This window comes from Colossoma macropomum, unplaced genomic scaffold (assembly GCF_904425465.1).
Source record: "Colossoma macropomum unplaced genomic scaffold, Colossoma_macropomum, whole genome shotgun sequence".
NCBI classification, from domain to species: domain Eukaryota; kingdom Metazoa; phylum Chordata; class Actinopteri; order Characiformes; family Serrasalmidae; genus Colossoma; species Colossoma macropomum.
In genome coordinates this window covers 19443715-19466054 of record NW_023494792.1, presented here as the reverse complement: position 1 = coordinate 19466054, position 22340 = coordinate 19443715, and the positions used below count along the sequence as shown (strand labels likewise).

The following is a 22340-nucleotide window of genomic DNA, read 5'->3' as shown; positions in this document are numbered from 1 at the left end:
GAACATATTTGGTAGTAACGCTTGGGTGTAAATGTAGGTGCGGTTACACACTGTAAAAAATGGTTTCTCAGTATAACCTGAAAAAAAATGTACTTCATGCGGTAATAAGCAACTGTTTAACTCCAAAAAATACTTCAAATAAAACGGTGCAAAGAAAAAAAAAGTTTAGCTAAACAAGCCAATATTTTTTTAGCAGTTTAACCTTAAAAAAAACAGCAGCCCTGTTCAACTTTTTTCTTAACGTGTAGACAATCATTGGGGCCTCAGCAGTTGCTATATTATACAAAGAACTAAAATAAAGACACACAGAACAAGTAAAGAACTGATATTTATTAGGGTTATACAGCTTTGACAGACTCATGCCACAGCAGATTCAAAAATGCCAATCCATGCCTACATTCCAAACCTTCACTGGAGGTAGCAGTCACATTATATGAAGTCCATCTTGTAGCTTTGAGACACAACCTGCCTCAGTTCATCACAGATAAAAGTGCACAGAATTTACAGTAAACAAACATTAGGATAACATTAATTGCTGTCTTGTGTTGCTAGACAGCAGTAGTGCTAATGTAAGCAGCATCTGAGCAAACACACAAGATAACTTCAGGACCAGGAGGTAACAGTAACAACTTTCAAGTCTAAAACCTAAAATCATTAAAAACGTTTTAACATCAGATGTGCAATGTTTGAACCATACTTTGATTTTCATAGAGGTTAAATCTCCAAGCGCGTATCCAGCACAAGCAGGGTCGGATTAAAAAAAGGTTAAAACATTTTAGTTGGTTCAGAAAAAGACTAAAAGCAGTTCATTGTCATTGAAAATGACTAAAAACGTCCCTGAACAGTGATCTGTTTCTCTTAAAGAGTAAAATCCACATGATGTAGATCCTAACAGCATATTAACTATTGGTGGACTGTATGGTTTCCCTTCAAACAGATTAACTCAAACAAATCCAAGATCAAAAATAACCGTTTTAAATGCATTTTTTCTTCCACTAACCACCACCCTAATATAAAGAGGAAAAGAATTACCTTGCTGAATGCTAAATTCAAACTCAAACATATATAAAAGTAGACCAAACATGCATCTGTGCATTCTCAAATAATTCATCTAAATGTTCTACATGTGTTGAGCTAAAAAAATCGGTAATTGAGTGGTAACTCTATTCTGTTAAATATTCATGCACAGGCATTTTAATAGGGAAGAAGTGAATTGCCCCAATCATTATACAAGGAGATATTTGTTTTTGTTAATATTCATTTGATATAGTTTGTCTTCAAGCAAATAAAATGATGACGAATATGTTTGTCATGCTCTGCTCACCTGTAAATTTGAATAACTTCATAATACTTTAATGTGAAGAGAGATATGATCTGGCACATAGTAAACTTTTCTATTTAACCGTCACACCGTTAGTAAAATCTCAGTTCCCTAACTCAGCTCGGAAAAGGTTCAAACAACAGGACCACGAGGAAAAACTCCACAATATGTTCCCATTTACATGCTGGTGAATGTATGTGGTATTATACTGTTTGTTCCCTATCTGTCTGCATATTGCTGAAGTCTGTGTAATGATCCTCAATAGTTATGTTCCCTCAAATTCACGGACAAATAAGCAACATTAAAACAGGGCTAAATTCTGACATCATATCAGATCCCATCAAGATAAAACAGAATACTCAACAAAGACTCGTTCATCTACAGCAAACAGCAGGCCCGGAACATAGTCATCCCAGTTGACGATGTCACCTGCAGCGTGACGCTCTCATTGGCCGAAACGAAGAGCACAGAACCCCTCCGCAGCATGATGTCAGCGAAAGCAGCAGCCGAGGAAGCGCTGGCCTCACCCTGAACCACAAGCAGAATTCCAGCACAGTCCAGAGGGCTCACTGTGTACTGCTTCACTGAGGGAGGAATCTGCAGAAAAAACAGCAGTACATCAGTCTGACCTCAAGCAATACAAAAATCTAATTTACACAACATTTACCCCAAACATAGTCAGCCAGTCAAGACTATGTTTGGTGTGTGATGTTTGCTTCTTTAGTTTCACACTGGAGCTATGACCAAGCAATATTGTGTAATCTGCACGCCTAGATCATTGCACATGTGCCTGAACTCTGAAGAGCTCCTAATTAATCTCAAATAAACACGCTTTTGTGGTTTATCAAAATAACAAAATTTATCAAAATAACCATAAATCATATTGCCTCAATTACACAGTTTAATAAACAGCATAAGCAAGTCTTTCTGATTAATTAACAACCCAACTCAGTTTGATACAAGTGTGTGAAGGCGTAGGGTTAGGCGTGCAGTTTGTAAGTGTGTAAAATATTGAAAACAAATTGAATTCCTAGTTTCTGATTTATTTTTTCTGACATCTGATATCATATCGTGTATTGTAAAAACCCTCTTGAAGTATTGTGATATGACATTTTGCCTCACTGCCCTTCTCTACTTGGCTGGTTTACTGTATTGATGGATGGCTGTGTAAATTACATTTTTTCAAAAGCATCACTTTAATGTTTGAATCAGGAATTGCCAAAATAGTGCCATGGGAAAACCTGGGACTCTGAATTTACTACCAGAGAGCTGAACATAATGTACTGTACAGCTATATTATGTAACATTGTACCATTCTTTGCCCTGTATTAATACAGTACCCAGCAATGCCCTGTCCAATATTTGTTTACAATGTACTATAAATGGAAGAGAAACAAACAAAGGCAAATTTGCTATTTTGGTCTCTACTACAATGCAAAGCATGTCCAATAAGGTTACACACTAAGACTTCATTGTATTGAGTCAGTACAGTAACATAACATTACAGTAACATAAACAGTAATTCTGCATTAGGCCCTAGTCTGCATCCTATCTGGAAAAATGAAAACTAAATAAAATAGACTTACAGTTACGAAAGTCTTTCTATTCCACCAAGCTGTGAAACTCACCTGTATCCTCATGACAGTGAAGTCTGGTACAGGTGGATCGTACAGGTAGACGCAGGGGTCTGAGGGGTCTTGAATTGAGGGGAAAATTTTGGCACTGACTGGAGCAGGACAGTAGTTCAGCATTTCACACAACGTGTTCACATCAATGTACTTTGGGGTCAGGCCAGCCCGCACTGTGTTATCCGAACAGGCCATGCACTCAATGCAGTCTGTAAGACATATTATGGACAGGAAGAATTATGGTCAATATTGTTTACGGTGGATATTTTAGTCAGATAGTGTGTCAGTGTTTCTAGTTAGCAAAGAAATGGTGACAGTAACAATGCTTACAAAGTGTGTGAAAAATGTAAAACTTTCGTATGTTTGTTCTTACAGTGCATACAGTGCATGTTTGGATCTTGCACTTTGTAAAATACATGCTAAATTGCTAGAGATAACTAAAAGATGAAGTGACCTCCAGAGAGGTAGGCGTGAGGTTCGTTGGCTCCCAGGAACATAGCCTCTCCAGGCTGCAGCACGATGCGGTTCAGAAAGTAGATAGAGAAGCAGCCGATGTCACCTGGATACTGCGAGTGCAGCCGCAGCAACAGCTCTCCATTACTGCTTGATGTATCCTTCCCTGCAGCCGCTAACATAGAAAAAGCATAATAAAGAATTTTGGTTTCTACTTAGCTACAGAAAAAAAATAAAGACCTTACCAGCTTACCTTCTTCTGACACTCTTTTCACAAGCATGTTCAGCTGGTCCACAAATACTTTCTTCTCACAGTTCATCATCCTGCTGAAGCACTTCTTCAGAGCCAGAGAGATTCGGCCTGGGTTACCTACACTGCTCTGCAGCTCGTCTGCTGCTTCATTACCTACCAAAGCATGAAACTCCGGGACGGCTGAAAAACACAGACACAGCTAACCGTTCAATACTCATGGACATACGGCAACAAACAACCATACACCATTGTAGTGGGAAAATAATTTAAGACATCCTCTACAGGGATCAAACATTTTTCTGGTAAAAGTAGTGCACAATTTCTGTTTTTTACTGAAATTATAAAACACAAAATATAAAAATATGCCCTAACCTTATTTTTCCCCTAATATGTTAAATTCAAAATTGTGCATTAAAATGTGTAGAAGCATGTTAACTTATTGTCACTTAGAAAATCAACAAAACATAATTTGCCCAGGGGTGCCCAAATTTTGCACACGACTGTATGTGTTTAGCACTCACCTTTGAGGAAACTGATGATTTCCTCCAGAGGCCGGAAGCCACAGAGGCCTTCAAACTGTGTGAGAGCGATGGCCATCTCAGGCTTATGGTTTTTGTCGGGGTAGTGCTCAGGAAACTGGGCATGAAGTTTGGCAGCCAGCTCCTGAGACAGTAATGAATTCATCAGAAAATGAAAAAATAGCGTTAATGGAATACAGTGTAGTAGAGTATGTAGTGTCAGTGTGTATTACAGTATGAAGTCTTTTCTTTTTTTTCAGGTACCTCGTCTACTCACCCTGTTGGGATGCGCCTGAATGGACAGTGCAGTGTTGACAGACAGCACTTTAAAGAGGAAGGGGAGCTGTCCCTGAAACATGTCTTTGACCTTTGATCCCAAGCATCCTGGGTAATCTGTGATCCACTGCCCCAGTGTCCTTTGAGATATCCTGTTGTCTTTGATAAGGGCATCACCTTTTGGGTGGGCTCCCATCCAAAGCTAAAGAAACGTATGTCATTTTAATACATATTTACATAAGTCCCACTGCCAGTACATGCCTGTAAATTTTGAGGCATTTAGTAGGATCTGGGCCCAGTTTCCCAAAAGCTGCTTAGTGTTAGTGTTAGTCTTAACCGGTAGAGAGAGCTTTCAGTGTGATGCTTGCTCTACAATGTAAGAATCAACTTTGTGCTAAGACGCTTTTGGGAAACCCAGCTCTGAGCAGTTAAGATGCTTCTGAACCCTTCAAAATTCTTCCTGGAGTTACTGTCTGCAGTCACATCATCAAAAAAACGAGTAAGTCAGTTCCACTGGCAGCCAGACATGCTTATACCAGAATATCCCACAGATGAGGTGCTGTGCTTTTGATCATGCCCAGATTAACTACTACAAGTTAATCTTCATCTCATCTATGAGACTTTGTCCCAGAATTCTCCATTTTTTAAGCAAACTTCTGCCCGACCTTCTGTACCGGTGATGTGTGTCTTGTGGTAAACACTCTAAAGCACGTCGTAGTTTTTTCTTTATGGTCATTTTTGACACTTTCCTACATATTGAAGAACATTCTTAACTTGTTTAACAGCCTTCTCTCATGATTCAAAGTATTCTTCATTCATCTCCTACTAAAGTCTGCAATGGTATACCATGTGATTTTCTTTTGCTAACCAGTGCCTTATTGCTTCCTAACAGAGCATAAACAGTTAGTACTGATACACCTCATGCTTCAGTGTATAATCTGTAATCTCTGCATTTTGATGCAGTGCTTTAGTGACAGCTGACACTTCTGTAGTGCTCATGTGGAGAGACAACAGCAACACACACCAGATAAAGAAATGTTGCATCTAGAATCAAACCTAGACCTTTAATTAGCACTCTTATGCATGAACTAATGATGCTACTACAAACCAAAACGAATGAGCAGCCAATTATACAATTATTAATGCCCTCCTGAAGTCAAGGAAGTCACATAAAAATGACTGTAATTTATAAATCGTTTACCCAATATAGATGTAAATATCACTGAAGCTGTTTTATTTAAGATGCAATGTGATACAGTTCAGAGCCAAAACCGACTAACCGATATGTATGTATATTCACCAACTGGCCACTTCATTAAAAACCACCTCCTTGTATCTACACTCTTTGTCCAGTTTATCAAGTCCACTTTCTATACAGACACAGCAGTACTGCTGGAGTTTTTGTCCACTCACTGTCCACTCTATTAGACACTCCTACCTTGTCAGTCCACCTTGTAGATGTAAAGTCAGAGACGATAGCTCATCTGCTGCTGCACAGTTTGTGTCGGTCATCCTATAGTCCTTCATCAGTGGTCACAGGATGCTGCCCACTGGACATTGCTGTCTGGATATTTTCAGTTGGTGGACTATTCTCAGTCCAGCAGTGATACTGAAGTGTTTAGAAACTCCAGCAGCACTGCTGTGTCTGATCCACTCGCACCAGCGCAACAAACATTAACATGCCACCACCACGTCAGTGTTACTGCATTGCTGAGAATGATCCGCCACCCAAATAGTACCTGCTCTGTGAGGGTCCATGGGGGTCCTGGACACTGAATAACAGGGTAAAAGGGGGCTAATAAAGTATGCAGAGAAACAGATGGACTACAGTCTGTAACTGTAGAACTACAAAGTGAACCTATATAGTAAGTGGAGCTGATAAAATGGACAATGAGTGTTTTAATGAAGTGACTGATATACTGAGATATATATACATACATATATATAAATGCTCTATACATTAAACGATAAGAATGTTTTTGCCCTTTTTTCCCATATACAATAAATACACACACAAACAAACATGAAGAAGAAAAAGGCTTGAGTTAAAACACAGGGAAGACAAAAGTAGACATAGCCTTTCACAGTGACCTTTCCTTTATGCTATTTAAAGACCCACTTGTAATTTGTATCCTCTCCATGGATCTCATGGGGGGGTCATTCATGACAACAGACCTAGGTGCCAACGCCAAACAGCAAAAACACGTATAATACAAGAACAGACCTTTATTTGACAAATGAAACAGTTGGCAGGTAACACTTGTGGCAAGGCTGAGCTGCCTGAGATTCCTCTCTGGTTTCCTCCCCTAATGGCTAATGAGCAGTGTCGAGATGAACAAGGAGATCAGTGACAGATCAGTACCAAGGGGCACCATTCTACAAAGGGCCCACCCTTACCTCAGCATACGGCTTGCCATCCTCTATTACAGCTTGGGGGTCTCCTCCAAGGACAAGTTTAGCCACCTCACTGTCCAGCCCCACCTTTCCCCAGGCATAGTTCTGGACCACGCAGGACAGTGGAAATACTGTGGACAGAAAACGCTTAGCCTTGAATTTTTACCACACCCACTATGCGCTATCCAGAGAGAAAGAAGGACACTGCTGTCTCCCACTCTCGTCGTATTTATTTAAGCTACACAGCAAGTCTTTTAGCAGTAAATGCATTTCAATCCATACTTCGAGACAGCTGAGCTGAGCTGAGCTACGGTGGCTGTACTGCGCTAAAGATGAGAGCACACCTGCAGCACCACACAGCAGGGCGTTAATACTCCCAGGTCTAACAGCGGATCGTTAGTTAGTGAGCTCGATGCTCTCGGTGATACAGCTGATGTTAAAGAATGAATGAAAACAGATGAAAGCGTAGACACAACTGACCTCTCACTTCCTCCATGTCTGCAACGTTGACTGTCACGACGTTGTGACGTCAAATAACTGGCATTAAACCTGGAATCTGCAACATTTACAGAGATAAATCATTATTTACAATATTTATTAACTATTCCTGTTTAGAACAACTTTCCAGTGACTCACGCGGATTTAACCCTTACTCCATCTGATGGAGTTTATGGATTTAACCCTAACATGACCAACTAGTTCACGACTTCACGAAACACAATTTCCACTGATTTTCTCATTTATATAGTGTTAAACAGAATACTCCATAATAAGCACGGATATATATCGTAAAATCCACACCTTTTGGATCAATAATAATATAGAAGCACAAAAAAGCCCAAATCTCACCGATGACGTTTTCCTCACAGTGCGGCGCATGCGCAAAGTTCAGCAGCTGCGGAAGTGCGAAGAGGAGCTGAGAGTCCGCGGCTGAAGCAGCAGCGCAGCGCTGTTTATTTTGTTCTTCAGTTTATTTTCTCTTTGTATTGAGCTTTGGGAGAAACTCCGTCAGCATGTCCGGCTTCGACACCAACCCATTCGAAAACCCGGTAGACGTTAACCCTTTTCAGGTGAGACTGAAGACTCCGCCGTCTTTTTTAACAGTTTTGAAAATTTCCTTTCAGTTTTTAGAGGCGTTTCTCAGGAAACCTATTGGCCGCGGTTTGGTTAAACCTGATTGGTCACAGCCACTGATTGACAGCTCACTCTGCCAGTAAAAGCGCGTCTTTACTGTGAAGAAGGGCGGGGACTGTTGTAGGAAGTTCTTCGCCCAGTGTTGCTGCTACGCGCACTACTGGAAAATTGTACACCGCCCTGGCTTTTACTGACATTTTATAAAGGTTTAGTGATGGGGGCTTAACAAAAGGTTTGGACTTAATACCGTGGCATAGTTGCCCAGTTTATTTTTTCCATTCAGCTGGTGTCCAGTAAAGTTTCGGCTTATTTATCATTGGCTAAATCATCAGCACTTTGGTTAAATTGGCTAGGCCTTCTGGGCTACAACAGAGTCAACAGGCAGCTTTTCTGTGTTTGCACTCATTTATTTGTAGGTATTACATTGGAAAATAGGGGCCGAAACAACATAATGTTAAAACAAAACTTTAATGCGTTATATGGCTTTATCTAACACTTTTAACAATATTAGATAAAGCCGCATAATGTCAGTAACCCTCATGGTCCTGCTGTTTACGGTCTTCATTTAACGTTAGCTGTACTTCCTTACTTTTTGAGAAATGGTTTGTTGTAACACATTGAAGTGAGGGTATACAGACATATTGCCCAACTTACTGAAGTGTAATGAAGTCATGTGTCCGTCCTTCTGACAAAGTGCAGTGGTCCTCAGAATCTGCAGCTGATGTAGTTTCCGTGTGTTTCCACAGAGTGCTCCCAGCAAATAGCTTTTTTTCTTTAAAAGCACTCCTCCTCCTCATAAAAAGGAAATGTAATACAAATCCTCCCGGCTGTAGTATATTAATTATTAGCTCTGAGACAGACTTAGAAGAACAGTTAGTTTTGGATAAAAAAATACATCAAAGTGACAAAATCCTGTATCTCTTTAATACAGTTCTAGTGTTTTGTATGATATAATTAAAGTGACAGTTTATTGGTTGGACAGGCGAAACCTTAAGGGTTTTAATGTGGACAGTAGTGGACAGCACTCAGATTTTAGCCTGCTCTGTAGCTGCATTTAATCGACTGCCTTACTTTGTAGCATCATAGAAGATCCGGGTTCTGAGACCAGCGTATAAATTAGCCATCATGAATATCTGTAGCCTGTAATTTAGTGTCTAATAGACTAAACTTGTATACACATTAGACTGGGTCCATTGACATGTATTAAACCACAGTGACAATGGTGTTTCACCTTTGAAAAGCCTGTTTAGTCTAAGATTAGTCTTAATCTGAGTCTGCATAGCTGTCCTGTTTTGTTCCAAAAAAGAACTTATGAGAACTTTGCTTTATGATATCCAGTTTATAGCATAATTAGCCCACATCCTGGAACAGGACAATGGAGCAGCTGTTATCTTTCTTTCCCTATCTTGCTTCTGAAGCAGTGCTTTGGGAGGAGAGCACGCCTCTTTTCTTCTGCATGATGTGATTGTTGCATGTTTGCTTGTAGGGTGGAGAGTGAAGCTAAAATAGGATGATTGAATTCAGTGGACTAGAGGTTTATTGAGTCAGGAAATCCAGTAAAAGTTAACTTGGTGGCTGGCCTGAAACAAGAGTGTGAAGTACCCAGAAGTTACAGTTTTAAACTGCAAGTGTCCGACTGACTGAAGTCTATTGAATCAAACAGGGCTATTCTTGCTGTGTGTGTGTATATATATATATATATATATATATATATATATATATATATATAGCCTATATGAAGCCGTCTGTGAAAAATGTACTTTGAATGGGTTATAAAATTCTAATGGAATTAGACGTGTTTACGCTGTAGAGGTGCAGAAATGACTGCTTATCTAAATGTGACTCCTGTGTGGTGGTGTGAGCTATAGCCTAACGTGAACACTTCAAGAGCATTGAGGGAGTGCCTGCAGGTGTGATCCGAGATGAGGATCGTATCAAATGACTCAAGCCTAAGAATACGTGTAGGCCTGAATTACATTCAGAATGGAAACTTCATTATACCAGTAAATTTGCTTGCGCTGGGATTTGTCTACACTATCAGAAGTAAAGGTGCTGTGCATATATGTTTTCTGTTTATCAGGGTACAAACAATGTAACTATACCCTCAAAGGGTCAACAGTGGTTTTGAGGTCCAACCGTGTACATTAAATACATTTTTTCCAGGGGAAGGGTAAGTATTTGTACCCTTTCACAACTTAATGTTTTAAAACAGAACCATAAAAGAAACAGTCTGCAGACAAGACAGAGTGTGTGTAGTCAATACAGTTTGAAAAATACAATTGCAAAAAATGACAGTACAATTATGTTACTCAGCTAAAGGTACTACAGAGGTATCCTTGAGGGTACCACCTCAGTGACAGCTTAGTACCTTTTTTCTGAGAGTTTACATCTGTTCCTGGAGCTGAGCATGAAAAATGTTAAATAGGTCAAAGCATGTGGCTACTTTTTTAAGCTCTGATGCAAAAGTGTTACTGTTTGGTAAGTTTAGTATATTTTACGATGTAAATGGCCTTGCCTGAAAAAAGAAGTGGTTTGGATCAAACACATAATCTGTAGAGCACATACACTGCTCACAATACAGTGTATTTAAATGGAGCTGAAGTTTGTAGATTTTTTTTCTGCTAAAAACAGTAATTACTCATACATGTTCACATGCTCACATGGCCAATAGCATATAGTGAGTCAAAGCAAGGCAAGTTTATTTGTATAGCACCTTTCATACACAGTGGCAATTCAAAGTGCTTTACACAAACAGAAAAATGAAAGCAGTAGATAGTAATACAGCTTATAACATTTCTGGGATCTCGCACCTCAGAAAGGCTTTTGCAAGCATTATTACAAAGACATAAGAGGTGCATAGGAAGCAAGAAATGCAATTGCGATTATACTCAAGTCATTTCCAGCATTCTAAGTGAGGAGGAGCACCAGAAGTTACTGCTTTCATCTGTTTAATAGCAGCCGTAGCTGAACAAAAATCTTACTTCGAAGTAATGCCAACCTCTAAGTTGTTAATCAGTCTTTGGGATACCCATGCCAGCAAACTTTTAAAAAACCCCCAAAGAGTTGACAAAGCTTGGGAGAACATTTAGATGTCAAGATGTCAGGAGCTAGAGATATAAGATAATGAAACACAGAAATATAGGATAGGCGACAGGAAATGTATTGCAGATATTTGGTCATATTATATACCATACTTTTCTACACACAAATGCAGCCAGGAGCATACAGCATGGAGTGCTGGAATGTTCAGCTTACATCAAGTATTTTAATGGGTGTTGTCATAGAAAATCATTTTTGGAACAAATATACACAAACACGCATATATACACATGCCATTTCTGTGCTATGTAGCGCAGTCCATTTCAGGAGCTATAGCAGGACTCAGCCTCACATATACATATATACGGAGGACCAGATTTGCCAAATTGAAAAATAAATAAAATAAAAAAATAAATGGCTCAGTAAATTAATAAATAAATAAAAAAAAAAGTATATATTGCCTATTGTGATTGTAATTATACACATTTCCTTTTTCTGCAGTTATATATTTCTCAGTGTATTTATTTCTGTATTTGTTTTATTAATGCCATTTTTATATTTTTTCCAGATCTATATTTTTAACAGTTGTTCGCTTTATTCATTGATTCATGTATTCATTTATTTTTTCATCAGTTCTTTTATTTATTTTTTCATTAATTCATTTATTTATTTCTGTATTTCTTCGTTCATATGATAATGAGGGGGCGTGTTTTTCACGTTCAGGCTTAGCAATCAAGACCAAGAGGAGAAGAGCTGTTAAAACTGTCCTTTTACCAACTCCATAGAGAACTGCACGGACAGACAAACCTGCCGATAAATAACTCTTGATGGCTTCCACAGGCAGTATGTGAGAAGGGCGTCCAAATGTCTGAGTAATCTGAAATTTGCAGAAAAAGATGATGAACCACCTCCTCCAAAGTTCTGAACACTACTGGTCGACCTCTTTATCAGCAGAGGCAGCGAAAATGGATCAAACTGCTAAATAGACATATAAATAAATGCAGACATTAATTTATATAAGATTTTAATTATTAATATATTAATTGTTATGTATATTTATTTATTTTTAGATGTGTCATTATTCTTTGCAATTCTACTTCATATATTAATTTGCTAAGTCATTTATTTTTAATTTTATTTATTTTTCATTTTGGCAAATCTGGTCCTCCATACATATAGACACTTTGTTTTCTTTGTTTTCAACAGACAAAAAGCCTTTAATTAGCTGATGAGTTGAAACAGGCATGGTAGAGCAGGAAAAACCAGCAAAGGGTCAAAGGAGTGGGATGGAATAATGTTTCGCTCTCACTGAGGAACATATTCAATGAAAACAGCAGTCTGACTCACTCAGCAAGTAGACACGAGATGTTTTTGCAGTTATATGTTGTGACAGAAGGTATTAACCCATGTGATCAAGTAGTGATTGGTTTTGGTAACAGTGCTAATCCACCAAGACCAGATTTTAAAATTACAGAACAAAACAATGTGCATAATGTATGTTAAGTACTTTATATTGATCTGCAGTTAACTGCTCTAGTACTGTGTGTGTGTGTTGCTGAACAATACTGTACAACTCTGCAGTGATTTTTTCAGTAGTATAAATTGTAGAGATGTGAATGTAAGTATGGAGGTGTATGCATGATGTATTTTGGTCATTTTTCTGAGAACATTTCGCAACCAAACTGCTACAGTCAGCTGCTCCGCTGAATTACATTGTCTTCCACTGAAATGTTGTAGTCATGCTTACACTCTAGATGTGGTGTGTGTGCGTGTACGAGAGAAAGAGAGATAATATGAAAATTCAAAGCAAATTTTCAAAACAGTTTCTCCCAGGTAGCGGTCTATTTTATGACTGTTCATGAAGTTATTAGATTGTGATATGTTAAAAATAGAGTTTCATGGAAAAATATGCTAAATTGGCAAAAGATAACCAGAATACATCTGGATAATTCATGCAAAAATGACAAGATGTTGAAATGCAAAATTACCACCTTGTTCACTCAAACATTCAGAATCAGTGTTTTCAATAAAATAAAAAAAATGTATGTTGTGACTTAATAATAATAATAATAATAATAATAATAAATTAGTTTTAGTTACACTTTGTGTTTTTCCTAATATTTTCCCTTATATTTCCAGTTTTCTAGTGAAAGAATGAAACACTGACACTTTTGCTTGTTGAATATACAAAGGCTTACATTTAGCAGTAGGTTCACTTTTCTGATTAGTAGAACTGTTTTCACATCATCCGGTTTAGTACTACAAGTGCAGCTCTTATGGTGCCATTATAACACCATAAACTCCACTTTTCCATTTAGCTCTCGCCATCATTATTGAATTGCAGGAGACTTGGAGAGTGAGGATCTGTCCATATTAATTACAGTGTAATTAACACTGGTATTAATGATTAAAACTATTCTTTTGGAATAGGGGATAGTAAGTTAAATGTCTACACTGGCATTTTGATTATTTAGTTACAGTTGGTTGTTTCTTTGCTAAACTAAAGGAGTCATAGTGTACTAATACTTGGAGAAATGTGTTTCTTTCTTTCAGGATCCCTCTGTCACGCAGGTGACCCACCCTGGAGTGGATCATCTTGATCAGTACAGCCCTTTCCCTGCCACTGACTCTGTAAGTTGTCAAACAAACAACTTGGAGCCAGAATAAGCAAATTGTTGGCCTAAAAACGGTTTGAATTGTAAGTAAGGTCCAGTTTTTATAACTAGATTAGGTCTAAATGGACATTCTTTGGGGACCGCAAAAGTTAACTGTATGTTGAACAAGAGGGCACATTGTAAAAGCACTTCAGGGTGTTGAATTGTCTGCTACATTTGTGATTAACCCTATCTTACCTAATGTCTTGTCAGCTGTACATTCAGAGACTTCATCTCAAGTGAACTGCTTTTATTCAATTTAATAAAATTAAATAATTTGAATGAAACAGTGTAAAGCAAAATAAATTGGTTAGATAAGCATAAGAAATATTTTCCATCCATTTAAACCTCAAAACTTCAAATCAACTTCTGCCCTGTTCCACTTCTTACAAAGTAATTAGACTGTGGTCGTGTCCTTAATGCTTGTAGTAAAATGCTACTAGAGCTTTCTGTTGCCTCTGTGGACTAATTTCTTGCTCTAAATAGTGCAAAAATTCAAACCTACTGATTGTCAGCTTTGTTAGATCATATTCTTTATACATCCGAATAAATACACCAACAACATTAAGCAATAGTCACAATAGTAAGTGGGAGGAATAGAGTAAATAAAATAGATTCTATAGATTACAAAGCAAAAGTAATTCTTTTTTTAGCCTCAGCATTAAAGGGTTAAATTCCCAGCTCTGCCTTTTCCCGTCTATGACCATGAGCACCTGAAGATAGAGTAGCAGCCTTATGGGAGGGGAACATTTTGTGCCTCTTCTTTCCCTGATGTCCATATACATTGAAGGAAGCATGTACTGTATTATTATTATTATTATTATTATTATTATTATTATTTTATAGGGGTGGGACATTCTAATCATTTGCTGGGTGATGAATGAAAACAAATGTTGAAAAAGACAATAGAATGCAGACTAACTAATAATAATGGCTGCAAAGACCAACCCAATTGGGTTGAAATGTTTAAAATAAAATACACGAAACATTGAAACCAGTGTGTGAGCATTTTATTAATTACTTTGTCATTTTATTAGTTTATTAATCTAACAGCTTGTTGTATTTGTGTGCATTTGTTAACTCTGTTTGAAGGGAGCTTTGACAGGCCCCACTATTCCAGCCTCTGCTGTTCCTTCACAGCCAGCCGTGCTGCAGCCTTCTGTGGATCCGAGCCCTCAGGTCAGCATCTCACACGCTGCAGTGCAGTGTGAATGTGTCTATGTTTGTCTAACAGGGAGAGTGCAGTTTTTATCAACAAGAAATTCTGATCTATCAGAACGCAGCTCAGTAGATGTGGCTAAAATATCAGTTTGCTGCAAGCTTGTATTACCTCTGAGTTCGTATGATGCATCAACTGAATGTATGTATTGCACCATATATGTGAGAGTTGTAGCTGAAACTCTGTGCTGGTACTGTAGGCAACTGCAGCTGCAGCCCAGGCGAACCTGCTGAAACAGCAGGAGGAGCTGGAGAGGAAAGCAGCCGAGCTGGACCGCAGGGAACAGGAGCTGCAGAATAGACAAGTGACTACAGGTACTGTACACTGTCTTCAGTTAAGAAACACTCAATATGGGAAGTATTCTAAGAGAAAAGTGAGTACTGCTATGGCGTTGTCCCATGATATGGATTTTACCAGTGGGGAACCCTGAGTGCCATCCAGGTCTTCAAAGAAGGCCTGGTGATTTCTGTGAAATAAAAAAAAAATGTCTAATTTTTTTTTTTTTTTGAAAAGAGTCATCATTCTTTCAGTATTTCAACTCTGCATGTATTACAGTAATACTGTAATTTAATTTTTAAGAATTGGTTGAAAAAAACCAAAGCGTTGAATTATTTAAATGAACCATGGAAAATTGTCTGTTCACAATTTTTTTTTTCGCTGTGGCATCTAGGTAGATCACAAGCGAGCTCTTCTATTGGTTAGGACTTCAGAGGCTAAACTGAAGGCCTGATATTTCAGAATAACCATCAGCATAATTAACCAGTCAAATTTAATTGGTAAAATATATGCTAATATGTAGGTTACAAGCTTCAAATAAAACATGGAATGCAGTTTACAAGCTTCAGATGTCTGTTTTTAATCTGGAACAGCCAAATGTTTATAAATTACTGTTAGCTTAGCACTAATATACAGCTAGAATTCCATAGGGATGCTAGTAGGTATAAGTATTGTTGTAGAGGAATGTTTTTCCCTCGGTTTTGACCAAGTTTTGATGTTTATGGCCTGAACTGAAGACCTAGTACTAGAAGTCACGATTTGCAACAGGATTTTACCATTTTGAACCCAAAACAGAAACTCTGAACAGCCCAGATTGTGTTGTGTCATTGCAGCATGTTACCCTAAAGGTGGAAGCAAAGACAGCTTTTTTACCACCTGAAAACTGTGCATGAGTTGGAATATGAAGAAACTACTAAAGTGCCTCAGTTATTATTTACTCTGCGGCAACAAATCTGTTTTAGTTGCGAACTGTCTAAACTTCTTTGCTTTTATGAGGTTAAGATGGACCCCTGATTATTAGCGTTGGAAAAATTGCATCAATTGATTAGTTTGTTTGTTTGTAGTCCATATAATGGAAAACATTATGATATAAGTATCGCTCACTCCTAATACAGACATGCAGAAATATACTAGTGCACCAGAACTGAAATTTGCAACCAACAGCAATAGATGAAGAGTGTCATCTGTTGCATCATTTAATCAAAACTGCTCTTTGCAGGCAAAGAGAACAACTGGCCCCCATTGCCCAAAAGCTTTCCCATCAAGCCTTGCTTCTACCAGGACTTCTCTGAGGAAATTCCCCAAGAGCATCAAAGGGTCTGCAAAATGATGTATTACCTGTGGATGTGTAAGTACCTAACAGTGCTGCAGACAGGCTGAAGATCATTTTGTGCAATGCAGAAATGTACTTTTTATTCTCCTGACCTGCATATTCACATTTCACTTATTCACATATTCACATTTTACTTGTTAAGTGTATATGACGAGTTCTGATATCACACATGCTGTGTTCTTCTGTGTAGAAAACTGTCTGCATTTGACAACAAAGTAATCTATTTTCTCTCTTCTTGCTCCCTCTGTTCTTTCGTCCATCTCTTCTCACTGTACTTCTTCGTACTCACACTGTTTCCCATCCTTCTCTTCTCTCTTTCTCTCTCAGTGTATTGTGTGACTCTGTTTCTCAATGTGCTGGCATGTCTGGCATTTTTCACCGCTGGCACGAATTATGGAGTGGACTTTGGCCTTTCTATTTTATGGTTCATCCTCTTCACTCCCTGCTCCTTCCTGTGCTGGTACCGACCTGTCTACAAGGCTTTCAAGTGAGTGGCACCGTTGTTTTAAGCGCACATCAAAGTGTTTGAAATTCCTGTTCATTAGTTTCAACTGTGTGTTCTGTGTTAGCAGTACATTGACTAAAACTAGCAATTTCAGAGGAAGACTACCTCTCTGATATTACCTTAAGCTAGTTCTGTCTTTAGCATGTTTTGTAGAAAACAGTAACAAATGTGTTTTATGTTCTTTTTTAGGACTGATAGCTCCTTCAGCTTCTTTTTTTTCTTTTTCATCTTCTTTGCCCAAGTGGTGGTGACTATCATTCAGACTGTTGGCATACCCAACTGGGGGAACAGGTAAGTGCGCTTATTCATTGCGTCTCTTTTCAGTTTTTCTACTTTTGGAAATTTATGGCCGGTCTGTCTGTAGCTAAAGGGGAATTTTCCAGATTTCTGTGTAGTTCAATTATTAAAATGTAAAGAGAGTCATTCAGAGTGGTGGTGGTCAGATTTCTTTACAGTTGTGGTGATAGCAACCACAGTGCAAATACTTTATTTACTACCCAAAGCCTACACGTGTGAGTGTTTATGTGTAGTGTTGCTGATGGTATAATAGTGGTACATCTGAAAAAATACCTTTTCTTTGGGGACTGTTTTTCCTCAACGCACTTGTTTACGTGTTAAAGATTGAATTATGGAAAAAACTTGATCTATCTCTGCCATTAATATATTTTAAAAATACATTTTTTCTTTCAGAGCTATCGTGAAATAATGTTTTAGGCATTGGGCAGCAAATTTGTAATCATTTCACGTAATAACTTTCTGTGATGTAGCTTTTTGGTCGTGTGATTCCCATCAGCACCACTATGAATTCTGATTGTTCTGAGTTTCTCTAGAACAGAGCATTTCACATCAGACTGCTCTAAATTACTTTGTTTACTGTAGTCTTTTTGAAAAGTCTGTGGACTTCCCCTTTAAGTGTTTTACTGTGTTTGCATGCTTGGGGGGGCAATGGTATGAGGAAATATGAACATCATGATGGGCATGAACAGTGTACAAACTCAAGATACTCAGGTGTGGTTTGGTCTGGTTTGGACCTTGAATGCAGTTTCCAGTCCTGGACTTTGTATTCAGTGGTAGTTAACTGAACTGCTGAAGCTGCACTATGTTAAGATGTGGGGATTTTGAGACCTCTGGTGGAAAAGTAACTCAGGTAGAACTCAGTCAAGTACGTGTGACATTAAAATGAAAAAACGTATCACGTGGTCCGAAAAACGTCTGCGAAATCCAAGCTGACACCACTGACTTTTTCAACTGTTGTTTTACCCTGTAAAGGAAACATATTTTAACGTGTTTTTTCCTTCTGACTCAGTAATGCAAAAACTTTCAGGTATAAATAATAAATCTTATGTAGTGCAGCTTTAATGTAACTGTGGTGGTCTAGTGTCATACCTACCAGTGACTACAAAATCCAGGAATGGATACTTGATTTAAGGGTCAGATTTGAAGCCTCTTGCCTAAAACAAACGTGTGAGTGGTGTGAACGGCCGTGCCAAGATTGGTGAGACTCTCTTTAATTCAGCTTTTAATCAGTTTGTATCAGATGCTTTTCACAGTATGTAGTCCTTTTTTCACCAAACGTGATGATGGTGACATGACATTTTTTGTAATAAACAGACCAGAAAGTTTTCATTTTTGTCCTGTGTGACCAAATCACATGATTCCGCTGACGTTTTGCAAAGCTCAGGTGCTGCATTTTGTGGCTTGCTCTTAGGAAAGGCTTCCTTAATGGAACTCTTCCAGAAAAGCTTCTGGTCATGGAGGTGGAGTCTGACAGTGGATTTTGAAGTTTGAAAACCCCACCTTAATTAAACTAAACTGTGCAGCTCTGAAACTGTGGGTTCCTCTTTGTCCCTCACCATACGTGAGGGCAGGATGCTCATGTGTCTCATTCCTGGAAAAATTTCAACTGTTTCATGCTTTTCAAGCTTTATTATCGCCCTGTTTCTGCTTAATGTTAATTTCAACTGACTACTGTAGTCATTTCTTAATCTGTGCACAAACCTCTGTCTCATTTGAGTTGACAGCTCTTTAGTTTTTATCCATGTTGATAGATGACAGAGGGATTTTACATGTGTGCAAACTTATTTATACACCAGGGAATCAGGAAATGGTCTTGGACAACAATGCAGTTCCTGGAGATCAGCAACAGTAAAAAGAAAGGTTTCGTTTTCCCCAAAGATGCAAATTTCTTTGGTTTTATTTAAAATATCTTTAGGGGTGCCCATAACTCTGCCCTGTATTTTTAAAGAATACACTATTCTTAAAATAAAACAACACTTTTGTAGGTATAATAAATGCAAAGCAGCTTCTCCAAACTTTATTTTTGATTATTTTATTGATTGTTTTTGCCCAGCTTCTTGAGGGGTGTCAGTCATTCTGGAATTGACTGGGAAACTACAAGTGGATTTTAGTTGAATAAATAATTGCAAATCCATTTTTCCGTGCTGCTCAGTGTACTTGGTTACCTTTATCTCTAGGCCGTAGTGTTGAGATGAGAAGAAACAGGTAAACAAATGTTCAGTGATGTTAAAAAGGCAAAACAATCCGTATGAAATGATGTTCATATTTTTTTACACCTATAAGCTTTTTTTCTCTGTGTCTCACCTCAGTGACGGGTGTCTTTCTGCTGTCTGTTTTCTGCTCTCACTAAGTTGCAAGCACTAACACTTCTTGGACCTTTCCTTCACTGCTTGGTGTGTGACTGAAGTAGGTCTTCCACTGCATCTCTGCTCTCTATTGCCTCGGTTTTCTGCCCTCCATGTTTCCATTTATCTTCACCTTGTTAGTCTCCCGTTTGAGGTGGTTTGTCTCGCAGGATTGATGTTGTTTACACTACTGTGTCTTTTGTTCTCAGCGGTTGGATTTCGGCCTGCACTGTGGTTCGTGAACACTTGGCTGTGGGTGTGGTAATGCTGGTAGTGGCAGTTTTCTTCACTGTGTGTGCTGTGATGTCGGTCGTCCTGCTTAAAATGGTATGTTTTTATTAATTTTTTTTTACCCCGTTTGCGGAAGATGCAGAACAAAGCTATTTATTCTGTCAGTGTTTAGTACAAAATGTCTGGTAGTCAGTAGTGGTGTAAAAATGTATCAATGCATTGTTGTGCAGCAATCTGAAGATGGCAACTGTGTGAATTTGGAATATTAGAATTATTTATAATCTGTTATAATAATATTCAAAGTATGCACTAAAGTTCTCAGGCTATTTTCAAGTGTAAAAAACTTTTTTTATTGTCTGTATTCCACCACTATGTAGTTTCTCCAGCCACATTTATGTATTCAACATACTTTCAGAAATTATTCTGAATTGTACCAAAATAACAAAACTGAATTAAATTGAATTGTTGTGACAATTGAGATTTTATAAAGCAGTGAATTTCCTAAAGAATCATAAGGTCATAGATTTACATGCTTAGTTACTGCTTAGTACTCATGGTCCTTTTTTCCCCCTTAGGTTCACGGTCACTATCGCCACACCGGTGCGAGCTTCCAAAAGGCGCAGCAGGAGTTCTCTCAGGGCGTCCTCACCAACCGCACCTTCCAAAGCGCGGCAGCCAACGCCGCTGCCTCCGCAGCCCAGAGTTCTCTCCAGAGGAATTAGACCAAGCAGAAAACGTAGAGAAACCCATCACGGTGGACCTGGGACCTCCAACTCCATCAGCCATCACGAACCCAAAGCTTAGCCAAAGCTGCTACGAGATAAATGATCTGGATCTCCTCCATCATGCTTTGGTCTTTGGATGGCAGAGGCACTATTTTTTTCACATATATTTTTATGTGAAGCTGTGGGTGTGAGGTAAATAATTATGAATGCTGTGTCTGTATAGTTGTACTTATGCTTTGTGTTTGTGTGTCTTGGCGTTTTGTGGTGTATTTTTTATTATTTTTTTTTTTTGGAATATAAACTAATTTAAGGCTGGCCCACATCAGTGAAGGTACAGGATACTTGTCCGTGTATTAAAGAATGACAATGAACAAAATTGGACTTTCCCTAAAGTGATGTCCACTCAGCTTAGTTTAGGCTTGCTTGCTTCAGCTACTGTGTGATCATGCTTTAAGCTGCATTTAGTATTCACCTACAAACAATGGACTCAAACAATGTGCCTTATGATTTCAACCTTTTCATACTGTATTCCTACAATCTGATCTTCATGCAGTGCCATAACTACAAGGGGAAAAAGAAAATGACTCTTCATTTCAATGCCATTGTATGAATTAATGAATTTTGTTACATGAAAAGCAAGATGGTCTGGCAGGTAAGGTCTGAAAGCTGTCATGAAGGGAGATTTCATGCTAAGAAACTTAAATCACGCAAGTCAGCAATGACTTGTTCTTTAACTAAAATTCATCTAAGAAATGTTGCTTCTGGCTTCCTTGATGAAGGATAATTGTTCAAAGCTGCTGTCTGTTATCTCCTGGGGAAACCACGCTGAAGGGAGACTGTGCTTGTAGATAACATATGATACAAAAAGGTTCAAATCTTGAGTCTAACTGTTGACTAACAGTGGCCTTATAGATTTGATTATTGTTCTGGAAAAACATTATGATCTAAATCAAAATTACTAGATATTTGCACCTTGTGGAAGGGAGAAATGCATAAATAAAACGTACCAGTAAACATTTATGAAATAAATCAGAATATTTTTAGTGTCATTTTATGAATACATGTATTTTATCCTTTTGGATGTTTTACTGAAAATAGTGAGCAAATTAAAGTTTTTGATTAACAGTTCTTTTGTCTAGTGTTGTAGTATTTTTATAACCAGATGCGTATTTCCTTGGGATCTCACCAGTGTATGTATTCAAGCCCACATGTATACCAAGCCACACTGCACGTTTATGTATTTAACAGAAATGCTCTGGTGAATGAACGAAACTCCTTGTAAAACTTCAGACGAATTACAAAAATGTATTGAAGCACCAATAAGGAACATGATTTCCACTTGACTTTCCACATCATTCTACAACAGCGAAAACAAAAATGTCCAAGTACAAGCAGTATGAACCATAAACCGCTAACATAAAAGCCTGTAAAACAAGACAAAATTAAAACGGCAGTTTTCATAAAACCAGCTGCTTACTTATGACATCATTGTTACATAAAATAGTTTCATATTTCACATCAGCATCAGCAATCCCTTTTTTTAATCCATAGAAAAAGTGCAAATGAACTCTTGACTGTGCCCCCTCCATTCCAATGGCTCAGCACATGTTGCTCCCCCTCCCCCACCCAACATTGTAGACACATTTACAAACATTGACTTTATTAATTAGCAGAACTTCTTACAGTCACATTAACATTCATTTGTACGAGATACTGTACATGTAAATGCATCCAGCAAG

At 38.2% G+C, this 22340-nt stretch overlaps 2 protein-coding genes across 5 annotated transcripts; one reads left to right on the top strand and one right to left on the bottom strand.

Annotated features, from left to right (window-relative positions):
• Positions 1-309: 309 nt before the first annotated feature.
• On the bottom strand, positions 310-8738 carry mpi (mannose phosphate isomerase). 4 transcript variants are annotated; one of them, XM_036576422.1, is made up of 9 exons: positions 8632-8738; positions 7324-7399; positions 6847-6974; positions 4451-4651; positions 4177-4318; positions 3656-3835; positions 3404-3577; positions 2950-3158; positions 310-1918 (listed from the first exon to the last, which is right to left on the bottom strand). In XM_036576422.1, the coding sequence occupies exons 2-9, from the start codon at positions 7337-7339 to the stop codon at positions 1700-1702; spliced, it is 1269 nt and encodes a 422-aa protein (XP_036432315.1). In that variant the 5' UTR covers positions 7340-7399; positions 8632-8738; the 3' UTR covers positions 310-1699. The 4 variants fall into 4 exon arrangements, with proteins under 4 accessions (XP_036432315.1, XP_036432314.1, XP_036432319.1 ...); XM_036576421.1 differs by lacking the exon at positions 8632-8738 and adding an exon at positions 7693-7799; XM_036576426.1 differs by lacking the exon at positions 8632-8738 and adding an exon at positions 7645-7689.
• scamp2 (secretory carrier membrane protein 2) lies at positions 7736-21729 on the top strand. The gene is made up of 9 exons (XM_036576431.1): positions 7736-7913; positions 13570-13647; positions 14763-14849; positions 15089-15203; positions 16385-16513; positions 16826-16985; positions 17193-17294; positions 19855-19972; positions 20452-21729. Exons 1-9 carry the CDS (start codon positions 7857-7859, stop codon positions 20596-20598), a joined length of 993 nt encoding a protein of 330 aa, XP_036432324.1. The 5' UTR covers positions 7736-7856; the 3' UTR covers positions 20599-21729.
• The last annotated feature ends 611 nt before the right edge of the window (positions 21730-22340 follow it).